This window comes from Scyliorhinus torazame, chromosome 1 (genome assembly GCF_047496885.1).
Source record: "Scyliorhinus torazame isolate Kashiwa2021f chromosome 1, sScyTor2.1, whole genome shotgun sequence".
Taxonomy (NCBI): Eukaryota; Metazoa; Chordata; class Chondrichthyes; order Carcharhiniformes; family Scyliorhinidae; genus Scyliorhinus; species Scyliorhinus torazame.
In genome coordinates this window covers 148,233,640-148,246,865 of record NC_092707.1, presented here as the reverse complement: position 1 = coordinate 148,246,865, position 13,226 = coordinate 148,233,640, and the positions used below count along the sequence as shown (strand labels likewise).

General features: G+C 46.1%; 1 protein-coding gene across 4 annotated transcripts in view; it reads left to right on the top strand.

The window, feature by feature from the left end:
* The first annotated feature begins 1,031 nt into the window (after positions 1-1,031).
* LOC140414681 (uncharacterized) overlaps positions 1,032-13,226 on the top strand; it is an 86,989-nt gene continuing 74,794 nt past the window's right edge. Inside the window, exons 1-4 of one of the 4 annotated variants that reach the window (XM_072501000.1) lie at positions 1,306-1,440; positions 2,870-2,921; positions 8,035-8,262; positions 9,320-9,640. In XM_072501000.1, coding sequence (XP_072357101.1) covers positions 8,091-8,262; positions 9,320-9,640 — 493 coding nt within the window. In that variant the 5' untranslated portion in view covers positions 1,306-1,440; positions 2,870-2,921; positions 8,035-8,090. Of the gene's footprint in view, positions 1,441-2,869; positions 2,922-8,034; positions 8,263-9,319; positions 9,641-13,226 lie in introns of all 4 variants that reach the window. The other 3 variants (XM_072500999.1, XM_072500997.1, XM_072500998.1) reach the window with 3 other exon arrangements.

The window sequence follows — 13,226 nt, the reverse complement described above, 5'->3', positions numbered from 1 at the left end:
GTGCCTTGTAAATGGAAGACAGGCTTTGGGGATTCAGGAAGTGAGTTACTCTCCCAGAATTCCTAGCTTCTGACATGCTCTTGTAGTTACCGTATTTATATGGTGGCCCAGCTTAGTTGCTGATCAATAGCAACCTCCAAGATGTTGATAGTAGAGGATTCAATGATGGTAATGCCATTTAATGTCAAGGGCCGATGGCTAGATTCTCTCTTGTTGGAGATGGTCATTGAATGGCACTTGTGTGGTGCAATTGTTCCTTGCCACAGGGTTAGGCAAGCACAGATAATGTCCAGGACCAGTTGCATTTGGACGTGGACTGCTTCAGTATCTGAGGAGTTACAAATGGTTCTGCACATTGTGCTATGATCAGCAAACATCCCCACTTCTGTCCTTATGATAGCATAGTGGTTAGCACCATGGGTTCACAGCGCCAGGGTCCCATGTTCGATTCCCGACTGGGTCACCATCTGTGCAGAGTCTGCACGTTCTCCCCATGTCTGCGTGGGTTTCCTCCTGGTGCTCCGGTTTTCTCCCACTAGTCCCGAAAGACGTGCTGTTAGGTAATTTGGACATTCTGAATTCTCCCTCTGTGTACTCGAACAGGCGACGGAATGTGGCGATTAGGGGCTTCACACAATAACTTCATTGCAATTTTAATGTAAGCCTACTTGTGACAATAAAAATTATTATTATTATGATGAGGTCTTTGATGAAGCAGCTAAAGGTGGTTAGGTCTAGGATACTACCCTGAGGAACTCTGGCAGTGATGTTAGGTACTGAGATGCTTGACCTCAAACAACCACAACTGTCTTCCTTTGTGCCAGGTATGACAATGATGAGTTTTCCTCCCGATTCCCACTGACTCCACATTTTCTATCACTTGACGCCACACTAGGTCAAATGCTGTCATCTTACCTGGTTGACAAGTTATCTTGTTGCTAAGTTACTTATTGCCAGATTGTCCTGTTGGCCGGTTACCCAGGTGCGATGTTAAACTGTTTCCAGGTTTCTGGTTACCAGGTATCTTGTTGCTAAGTTACTGGTTGCCAGGTTACCGAGTGCTGGGTTACCTGTTGGCAGGTTGCCAGTTACCAGATCATCCTGTTGCTAAATTGCTGATTGCTAGGTTATCCTGTGGCGAGGTGACCCAGGTGCGAAGTTACCCTGTTGCCAGGTTACCAGGTTATCCTGTTGCCAGGTTACCGGTTGCCTGGTTACTCTCCGCTGAAGGAGCGGATGTGGGCCGGGCTCGGCCGCTCTCTTCTAGCCGGGTACCGGAGACCTCGCTATTGGGAGCTACTGAGGCCGGAATGGAGGTGACGCACCTCCTGCGCCTGAAGCTGCAGGCCAACACCGAGGGGAACTCGCTGGATTCCGGCTTCGCGTCCGCCGACCTCGCCCTCCTTCAGCTGGTGACCGAGGAGCTGCGGCAGGTGCAAGGTAATGCTGGGGGGGAGCTGGTCTGGGCTCTGGGTCTGCCCGGCGCTGTGTCGAAGCGAAGGAAGGCCGGGACTGATTCCGGCCGCTGACCACCGGTTCCCTAGAGCAGGTCATTGCCCTTTGGCCTCAGCTGAATATCTAAATGCAACAACAACTTGCATTTCCACAGCACCTTTTTAAAAACCTGGTTAAACGCCCCAGGCGCTTCAGAGGAAGTTGATCAAACAAACAGTTGACACCCAGCCACAACGAGATCTTCGGACAACTGACCAAAGGCTTGGTCATAGAGGAGGAGAGGTTTAAAGAGCGAATGTCAAGACTGGTGGTCTAGTCAAGATGCTTCTCGAACTGCAGAGAGGTTGTAGGCTGGAGAAGATTGCAGGAATGTGGAGCGACAAGGCCATGGAGGGATTTGGACAAAACCTGATATTTTATTTCTGAATTGAGGTGTTGCCAGATTGGGAGAAATTATAAGTCAGTGAATATGGTGGGAGGTGGAGGTGGTATTGGGATGTGCAGCGATTTAGGGTGTGTTTTGGATGAGCACATGTTTTCTGGAGAGCAGAAGATGGAAGACTGACCCAAGAGAGCATTGGAATAGTCAAGGGAGGAGTACAGTAGCAGGTAGGCAGAGACAGGAGTGGATACGGACGATATTATCAAGGGAGTCTTTGCAATGGGGAGGATATGGGGTTGGACGCTCATCTTGGGATCAACAGAATGATGAGGTTGTGAACAGTCTGGTTTACCCGAGGCACTGTCTAAAAAATGGGATTGAATCGTTGGCTATGGGACAGAGTTTGAGATGGGAACTAAAGATGACAGCTTTGCTCTTCCCAATATTTAACTGGAGGGAATTTTTATTCATTCCGCACTGGATGTCAGATGAATAGTCTGACAATTTAGATACAGTGGAGGAATCAGAATCATGAGAGGTGGTGGTGAGGTAGAGATGGGTGTCAAGGTAAACATGGAAAATCTGATGTGTTTTTTGGATAATGTCACCAAGAGAAGCATGTAGATGAAAAATGGAAAGAGACCAAAATATTTTATTTTTTGTAAATTTGTTTGTTCACAGTTTGTCCCAGTTTAATACTTAACCTGCATCAGCAAAGCCAGCATAATTAAGCCTAAACCACCTTGAACTTAATGTGAAAGTCTCTCACTATGTGATCAGATTTTGTTTGATAGTGCTCCTGTGAAGTGCTTTGGGACATTTTACTATGTTTACAATGCTAAATAGTTGTAAGATGTTTGGAAGATGCTCCTTCACTGTCAAGTTGTTAATTAATACTGGTTTCTTAATGACTAAAACATAAAACTGTCCTGGATACACCTGAAATATTTTTACTACCTGAGCTCATTTGCATCTTAGTCTTTCTGAAAATGAAGTTTTCTCATAATACTTGCTTTGTCTCTTTGCTTAAAGCTGCTCTGACCAGTTCTTGTGCATTGCCCCTCTACATTACTGCTGTCAGAAGGTGGGTACACATCTCTCACCAGGATCTTGCATTCTATGTTGTTTCTTAATTCTATCCTGCCCACAAACCATCATTGACTCAAATGTTCCATTGTCTGACCTGTCCAAAAGCACCCGAGTTCCCCAGCTACAAATATCATGTACGGAAATACCGAACCACAAAGTAACCCACAGGCAGCTGCCGAAGAAGCATATCTGACTTTTGCAATCATGTTGCACACTGTTAATTTTGCAGGTACTGGACTTGGAGGTACTGCCAATGCCCTTTCTAAACTTTGGTCCAGAGAGACCCCACCATCACACACCTCAAATTCTGAGTTGGAAGTCCTGCTAGAAAATATTAACCCAGTTGGGAAATTGGCCAAGAGGCAGGAGACTGAGTAGGGATAATGAGAAGGTACTCTAACTTGCAGGATGTGACTAAACGTGATCCACGTGGATTTTTGTTGGTGCCTTGACCTATTTCATGACACCACATATTCAGGTTTGCCAATGACACAAACATTGTAATGAGTATATGGATGAAAACACACAATTACAAAAAGATATTGATAGATTTAGTGAACTGCGGTAAACAGATTTCAGTGCAGGCAAGTGTGAGATCATCTACTTTGGATCAAAAAAGGATAGGTCAGAGCACTTTCTAAATTGTGAAAGGTTAGAAATAGCAGAGATCCAAAAAAAATAGAGGTTTGAGTAAATCTTTTTTTTAATATAAATTTAGAGTACCCAATTCTTTTTTTTTTCCAATTAAGGGGCAATTTAGCATGGCCAATTTACCTACCCTGAACATCTTTGGGTTTGTGGGCCTGAAACCCTCGCAGACATGGGGAGAATGTGCAAGCGCCATACAACAGTGACCCGGGGCCAGGGTGAACCCGGTCCTCAGCTCTGTGAGGCTGCAATGCTAATCCCTGCGCCACCTGTCACCCAAGGTTTGTGTACATCAATCCAAAATTTCATGGACAGGTACAGAAAACAATTAAAATTATAACTGAAATGCTGGCCCCCATTTTTGAAGCATTATATCTAGAGGATTAAATGCAAAGGTGTAAAAGTTATGTTTTAGCGTCACAAAGCCTTGGTTAGAAAACAGCTTGGAGTTCTGGACACCAAACCTTAGGAAATATATATTGGCCTTGAAGGGAGTGCAGGTTAGATTTACTGGAATGAAACCTGTACTTGGAGGGTTAAATTACATGTAGGGGTTAGACAAATTGTGGTTGTATGCTCTGAAATTTAGACAGTTAAGGTGTGATTTGATCAAAGTTTGCAAGATACCAAAGGGAACTAATAGGGTAGATATAGAGAAACAATTTCTGCTGGTTAGGGAATCAAGGGCTCAGGAATTATGGGCGGCACAGTAGCATAGTGGTTAACACTGTTGCTTCACAGCACAGGGACCCGGGTTCGATTCCCGGGTTGGGTCACTGTCCGTGTGGAGTCTGCACGTTCTCCCCGTGCCTGTGTGGGTTTCCTCTGGTGCTCTGGTTTCCTCCCACAAGTCCCAAAAGACGTGCTGTTAGGTAATGTGGACATTCTGAATCCTCCCTCTGTGTACCCGAACAGGTGCAGTAGTGTAGCAACTAGGGGATTTTCACAGTAACTTCATTGCAAGCCTCAATGTAAGCCTACTTGGGACACTAATAAAGATTATCATCGCTGGGTCAAAAACCTGGAACTCCCCACCTAACACAATGGCAGGAGTACCTTCACCTCACCAACTGCAGCGCTTCAAGTAGAAGGCCCACCCACCACTAGCTTCTGAAGGCCAACTCGGGTTTACAGCGTTGTCAGAAACACCTAAACTTTACAGCTAGCAGAGGGTGCAAGTGCTCAATGGAATTTCCACCTGCTGTTTATAAACGGTACTACCGGACAAACAAAAACATGAACTGGAGAGAAATGATTGTTGGATTCACAGTCTGGCCATGAAATCGCAGAGTCTGCATCTGTGCAATTGCTTCAAATCCAAATGTGACCCTGAAGAACACTGAATGTCAGGGCTGAATGTCAGGCAATGTAGAACGGTAAAGCTGAATCCAGAGCTATTCAGCATGAGCCTCAGAAAAGTGCCAGTGATGTTATTGCTTAAAACTGGTACAAAAGACTCAGCAATGAAACCAAAATATTAATATTTGAATAAATCAGTAATCTTGAAGAGAAATGTGTGTGTGTTCAGGTCTCTGACCACGAGAACATAGTAATGGCGCGGGGGGGGGGGGGGGGGGGGGTCGGGTCATTTAACCCCGCTACCCAATGCTGCCTTTAAATCAGATCATGGTTGACCTGTAATCTAACTCCATATACCCAAATTTGCTCCATGACCCTTAATAGGGCCTAGTTTAGCACAGTGGGCTAAACAGCTGACTTGTAATGCAGAACAAGGCCAGCAGCGCAGGTTCAATTCCTGTACCGGCCTCCCCAAACAGGGCCAGAATGTGGCGACTAGGGGCTTTTCACAGTAACTTCATTGAAGCTTACTTGTGACAATAAGCAATTATTATTAATAACTTTGGTTCACAAAAATCTAACAATTTCAGTTTTAAAATTCACTGACCCAAAATTAAACAAATGCCTTATGCAGAGAAGAGTTCCAAACTTCTATCACCCTTTGTGTGTAAAAGCATTTCCAACTTCAATCCTGAAAGACCTGGCTCTAGTTGTTAGACTATATAATAATAATCTTTAATCTTTAATCACTGTGCTAAACTAGGCCCTCTTAAGGGTCATGGAGCAAATTTGGGTATATGGAGTTAGATTACAGGTCAACCATGATCTGATTTAAAGGCAGCATTGGGTAGCAGGGTTAAATGACCCGACCCCCCCCCCCCCCCCCCCCACCCCCCCCCCCCCCCCGCGCCATTACTATGTTCTCGTGGTCAGAGACCTGAACACACACACATTTCTCTTCAAGATTACTGATTTATTCAAATATTAATATTTTGGTTTCATTGCTGAGTCTTTTGTACCAGTTTTAAGCAATAACATCACTGGCACTTTTCTGAGGCTCATGCTGAATAGCTCTGGATTCAGCTTTACCGTTCTACATTGCCTGACATTCAGCCCTGACATTCAGTGTTCTTCAGGGTCACATTTGGATTTGAAGCAATTGCACAGATGCAGACTCTGCGATTTCATGGCCAGACTGTGAATCCAACAATCATTTCTCTCCAGTTCATGTTTTTGTTTGTCCGGTAGTACCGTTTATAAACAGCAGGTGGAAATTCCATTGAGCACTTGCACCCTCTGCTAGCTGTAAAGTTTAGGTGTTTCTGACAACGCTGTAAACCCGAGTTGGCCTTCAGAAGCTAGTGGTGGGTGGGCCTTCTACTTGAAGCGCTGCAGTTGGTGAGGTGAAGGTACTCCTGCCATTGTGTTAGGTGGGGAGTTCCAGGTTTTTGACCCAGCGATGATAATCTTTATTAGTGTCACAAGTAGGCTTACATTAACACTGCAAAGAAGTTACTGTGAAAATCCCCTAGTTGCCACACTACTGCACCTGTTTGGGTACACCTGAGGGAGTATTCAGAACGTCCAATTCACCTAGCAAGCACGTCTTTCAGAACTTGTGGGAGGAAACCAGAGCACCTGGAGGAATCTCATGGAGAACATACAGACTCCTGCATAGACAGTGACCCAAGCAGTGAATCGAGCCAGGAATCGAACCTGAGTCCCTGGCACTATCAAGCAACAGTGCTAACCACTGTGCTACCATGCTACCCTATGAAGAAACTGCTGAGGCTGGTGTGTGACTTGAAGGGAACTTGCAGGTGACATTGTTCCCATGCACCTTCTGTTCTTTTCCTTCTAAGTGATGAAAGTTGCAGGTTTGGAAGGTGCTGCCAACAAGCCTTTCAAGGTGAACCATGCATCTTGTAACTACACATTGTCGTGTGGTGTGCTGATGGTGGAGAGTGTAAATGTTTAAGCCAATGGATGGGTCGCTTTGTCCTGGATAATGTCAAACCACATTTACAGCCAAACAGAAGTAAGGAAAATGTCAAAACCTTTACTGTGTCAGGAATTAAATAATTTTTTTTTCCAAATTTTGTTGTGTTCCTGGCTTACTGAGGTATTTTGGGGACTTTTTTCTGATGCCCAAAAAAGGACCAGAGTAGGAGGGAAAAGTCACAACATCCGCTGAAAAATGCATTAAGATGAACTCTATCAGTCAATTTCCAACCTTAAATTTGTTGCTGAAGCAAATGTTGTAAAGTGGTAGCAATTTGTAAAACTGGAATTTAGCTGTTAAATCATTTCAATTCCCCTCCCTTGTGGTGCTGCAGAAAGCGGGGGCGGGCGCGCGCGCGGGGAGGGGGAGAGAATGTAATACACCCTTAACTATTTGAACAAAATAAATTTTTCATCTGTGAGTGAGACCATGCTCCCTGTTTTGACTCATTAAAGTAACGTAATCTTTATTGTCACAAGTAGGCTTGCATTAACACTGCAATGAAGTTACTGTGAAAAGCCCCTAGTGGATTTGGATTTTGTTTATTGTCACGCGTACCAAGGTATAGCAAAAAGTATTTTTCTCGAGCAGCTCAACAGATCATTAAGTACATGAAAATAAAATAAATAAGTGAAAAGAGGATCTGTTCGGGAGAGCTCGCAGAGAGTCGCCACGCTCCGGGGCCATCTTGCTTGCTGAGAACCACGTTCCAGCACCTGTTCGAGTACACAGTGGGAGAATTCAGAATGTCCAAATTACCTAATAGCACGTCTTTCGGGATTTTTGGGAGGAAACCGGAGGGCCCGGAGGAAACCCACGCAGACACTGGGAGAACGTACAGACTCTGCACAGACAGTGACCCAAGCCAGGAATCGAACCTGGGACCCTGGAGCTGTGAAGCAACAGTGCTACCCACTGTACTACTGTGCTGCCCACACAGAATATCATTTGTCTTGCAATTCATGAGCACACCAGTGTTGATTCATGTAAATGTATGGTGTCTAAATTGGAATTTTGGCGAGTGTGAATTACAAAAGCACTTTTGCCCATCCCATATATGAATCCTAGGCTTAAGGTCTCATCTTACCCAGAGCAAGTGAAATTTATTTTTAATTGGTACAATTCGTCAGTTATCTGAGTGTTTGGCTTGTTGATACAGGAGACAAGGGGGCCTTCCTACAAAAGCTGGAAGCTCGGAATGAGGGGAAGTATCTAATGACCAGTGAATGGCCAGGAATCCAGGAGACTTTATGCCAGTTGGAGTCAGACTCAGTGGTGGAAATAGCGAAGACTCTGATACAATTGAACAATGAATTGTATTCTTGTATTGGGGACAATCAGTTCCAGGAAATCTACACACACCTGCTGCAGGAGGACCAAGAAATAGGTAATCAGAATAATCACATAAGGAAGTAAGGATGGAGTGAATCATTACTCCCATAGCAACTTGGTTGTATAAAGGTGTAGCAGTGGGTGCATGAATGGGTGTGTAAGGACAGGTGTAATGTGCGCTGTCCTGCTTTATGAAGATTTGATGCAGGAAGCACAGTCATTTCGCTCACCACTGACGGCAGACTAAGGACAGGAGCTGGACTGTTAAAATGTCTGCAGGTGACCGTGTCCTCGGGGATATAAAAGAGTGAAAACATATAAGCAAAATGGGCTTAATGGCACCCGCCATCGCTGAATAATTTACCCAATATTCAGCTCTGTTGACGCCAGTGAAAATTAGTATGGGACAGGATGTAGATAAAGTGGACAGATGCAATTTCAAATGTGTCTGATTTCATGCACTCTGAAGATTAAATGAAAATGAAATAAATCCCTTATTGTCACAAGTGGGCTTCAAATGAAGTTAGTGAAAAGCCCCTAGTCGCCACATTCCGGCACCTGTTCGGAGAGGATGGTACGGGAATTAAACCGTGCTGCTGGCCTACCTTGGTCTGCTTTAAAAGCCAGCGATTTAGCCCAGTGTGCTAAACCTGACTACCGCCACCACTCCCCTCCCCCCAGCACTTCAACCCTCCGCATGGGCAGACATCCTGCAGTGAAATGGCAGGAACTGTTACATTGGGCGGAGCTGGGCAATTCCCTGGGGTTCCTTCTGTCCTGCCAGACACAATGGAACATCCTCAGCCTCGGCCTGTATTACCGTGTATTTTGACGGGGGAATGGATTTGTGGATTAACTAGATGCAAATTCACAAGAATGTGGATCGTCAACATTCCAATCAGAAAAAAAATTGTTTCAAAATAGAAACTAAACAGGGAATAAAGAGTGTTACAAACTGAAAGGCTTCTCTTTTATACCACCTCATTAAATCAATAATTGTCCAGTTTCCTCTGAATTCCAGTGTTCAATGAATTCAATGTTGCTTTCTTCAGAATATTGTAATTTCATTATTTTCCATCTGTTCTGATAGTCATCTCTCCGATTTACATCAGGCGATCTGTTGGTCAGCTCCATGGAAGCTGCTGGAGCAATTGACCTGACGAAGGTGGATTTGAATTTGTTTGACTCCTTGATCTCAGTCCATCCACAACTCGCTCTCTCACTGAAGAACCTGACCTTCCAGGACAGTCAACAGAAACTGAGAGAGCTTTCCCGGAAGATGTGCTGGATGCTGGACCTGAAGAAGCAAGGCTCAGCTTGGTGTGCGCGAGAGTTTTTGCATGCTCTGCTCCTCTCATTAAAAAGTCCACAGGATCAGCTGGATACATTCTCAAAGTTCCACGGAGTCAAAATCCTGCTGCCAATCAACATCGGTTAGGAAAATTGTGTGTATTTAAAGCAAACCTCTTTTAAAAGAAAAAACAATCCAAACGCACAAACTCTTTCCATTTTTAATCTGGGGCAGACAAAATTGTCTCTGAGTTAAAGGATTGTGGGTTCAAGTTGCACTCAAAGACCTGAGGATAATAAGCTCGGCCGACACATTGGTGCAGTCTTAAAGAGGACTCTGCATTGTAGGAGGGCCAGTACTGAGGAAGTACTGCATTGTGGAAGGACCGTACTGTGAGAAAACTGCACTGTCAGAGGGATAGCAGAGAAGGGTACTGCACTGTCAGAGGGGCAGCAGTGAAGGGGCGCTGCACTGTCAGAGGGGCAGCAGTGAGGGGGCGCTACATTATCAGAGGGGCAGCAGTGAGGGGGCGCTACATTATCAGAGGGGCAGCAGTGAGGGGGCGCTGCACTGACCGGGGCAGCGGTGATGGGGCGCTGCACTGTCAGGGGCGGCACTGAGGGGGCTCTTCACTGTCAGAGGGGCAGCAGTGAGGGGGCTCTGCACTGTCAGAGGGGCAGCAGTGAGGGGGCGCTGCACTGTCAGAGGGGCAGCAGTGAGGGGGCGCTACATTATCAGAGGGGCAGCAGTGAGGGGGCGCTGCACTGACCGTGGCAGCGGTGATGGGGCGCTGCACTGTCAGGGGCAGCACTGAGGGGGCTCTTCACTGTCAGAGGGGCAGCAGTGAGGGGGCGCTGTACTGTCAGAGGGGCAGCACTGAGAGGCCACTGCACATTGAGGGACGCTGTACTGTCAGGGGGCAGCACTGTCAGAGGGACAGCAGTGAGTGTGCACTGCACTGTCAAGAGTGGCAGCACTCTGGGGACACAGCACTGTCAGAGGGGCAGCACTGAGAGGCCATTGCACATTGAGGGGCGCTGTACTGTCAGGGGGCAGCACTGAGGGGGCATAGCACTGTCAGAGGGGCAGCACTGAGGGGGCACAGCACTGTCAGAGGGGCAGCACTGAGAGGCCACTGCACATTGAGTGGCACTACTGTCAGAGGGGCAGCATTTAGGGTGCACTGGAAATCCGGAGTGCAGTCTGCAAAGGTAAGTGTGATGTTCTTTGCTTTCTGAATGAGGATAGCTTTGAAGTGTAGTGTCTTACAAAGAACATTAAGCTAAGTTTTGAACAAAGCTAATTTATTTACACTACAGCTAAATAGATTTGACTTGCTTGCTAAGATATAAAAGATTATAGATTCACTAAAACTATGATTCTAATTACAGAGCTCCTGATATCATGACTATTCTCTACCTCGCCTCACAACCTTCTCCCTGAATCAAGAGATCACCTGTATGCTCTCGATCATCATCTAGTGATTGGGTGCAGTTACAGTAAATAGTTAACCCTTCATTATTCTTTCAATATACATATTGTCACAGCAAGTGGCACTCTGTGTCTGGGTCTGTGTCTCTCTGCGTTTTCAAATTGTGGTGGGAAAACTGAGAAGTGATTAAAACTAATTAATTAGCTAGAGGAGTAACTAAACCTGAGGCCAGAGATTAGTATTTTGCATTTAATTTTACAGTAGAAATCCAACACCAGGGACCATATAGTTAATTGTAACTGAATCTAATAATTTAATAAGTATTTTAAATTAATTAACTTGTGCTTAAATGTCACTCAGCAGGTTGTAGTGCTCTAACTGTGAGATGTGGGAGATCCGTGACGCTTCTAGCGTTCCGGTCCACTACGTATACAGGAAGTGTAACCAATGGCGGCTCCTCACAGACAACGTGGTTCGGTTGGAGCAGCAGTTGGATGCACTTAGGAGCATGCAGGTGGCAGAAAGCATCATAGATAGGAGTTATAGAGACATGGTCACGCCCAAGGTGTAGGCAGACAGATGGGTGACCGCTAGAAAGTGCAGGAATCCCCTTTGGCTGTCCCCCTCTCTAACAAGTATATTGTTTTGGATACAGTTGTGGGGGGGGGGGCTATCATGGGAAAACAACAGCAACCAGAACAGAGGCACCACAACTGGCTCTGTTGCTCAGAGGGCAAAGTGCAGGTGAGCGATAGTTATAGAGGACTCTATAGTAAGGGGCACAGGCGCTTCTGTGGACGTGAAAGACACTCCAGGATGGTATGTTGCCTCCCTGGTGCCAGGGTCAAGGATGTTTCTGAATGAACACAGGATATCCTGAAGGGGGAGGGTGAACAGCCAGAGATCATAGTACACATAGGTACTAACGACATAGGCAGAAAGAGCGACGAGGTCCTGCAGAAGGAGTTCAGGGAGTTAGGCAATAAGCTAAAAAGGAGGACCTCTAGGGTTGTAATCTCAGGATTACTCCCTGTGCCACGTGCCAGTGAGGCTAGAAATACAAGGATAGTGCAGCTAAATACGTGGCTAAACTGGGGGTTTAGGAGGGAGGGTTTCAGATTTCTGGACCATTGGGATCTTTTCTGGGGCAGGTGGGACCTGTACAAGAAGCACGGGGCACCAATATCCTGGCTGGGAGGTTTGCTGGAGTAACCCGGGAGGATTTAAACTAGTATGGCAGGGGGGTGGGAACCAGAGTGTTAGCTTAGAAGGTGTAATTACTGAAGAAGAAATAGAGAACAAAAATAAGAGAACAACAACATCACCCTGTCTGCTCAAACATAGTGGTATTTGTTTCAACGCCAGAAGTAAAGCAGGTAAGGCAGATTAATTTAGAGCACTGATAGTACTTGGAACTATGATGTTGTGGCCTTCTCCCCATACCCGTACACTGCCCCTCTGGTCCTCCATAAGTGCCCCACTGCCTTCCCCGTGGACACCAACCGAACTCCATCTGCAGCCTCTGTCGCTCCTCCAACAATCCTGCCTCCAGGCCTCTGAGTACCTCCTATCCACTCGCAGAATCTCATCCACCAGCCTTGCCGTCTCTGCTCGTTCCACCTTGTTCCTTTGTGCCCGGATCAATATAAACTCCCCCCTGACTACTCTTTTAAGCGCCTCCCATAGAGTGGCGGCCGAGATTTCACCCATATCATTCAGCTCCATATACCGGTCATCACTCGCCCACACATCTCATCCGCTAGCAACCAACATCCAGCCTCCACTGCGGACGCTGCCCCCCTCCCTACCCCAGTCTGCTTGCAAGTCCACGCAGTGCAGCGCATGATCAGAGACCACAATCACCAATTATCCCGAATCAAACACTCCCGCCAGCAGCATCTTATCCACTACAAAATAATCGATCTGCGAATACATCTGTGCACGTGGAAAAAGTACAAAAATTCCTTCGCCCTCAGTCTCCCAAACCTCTCAAATTCAATATCGTCCCAATTTGGGGCATAAACATTCACCTAGACCACAGGTAGTCCCTCCAGCTTCCCACTCACCACCACGTACATACCTTCTTCCCGAATCTGCCATTATACTCCCCACCTCAAATACTATCCGCTTGTTTATCAGCACTATCACCTCCCACATCTTTGTATCTAACCTGAATGGAAGACTTGCCCGACCCACCCTTCCTTTCGCCAAATCTGGACCCCAATCTTTAAATGCGTTTCTTGCAGAAAGACCACATCCACCTTCAAGCTCCTCAAATGCTTGAACACACGCAACT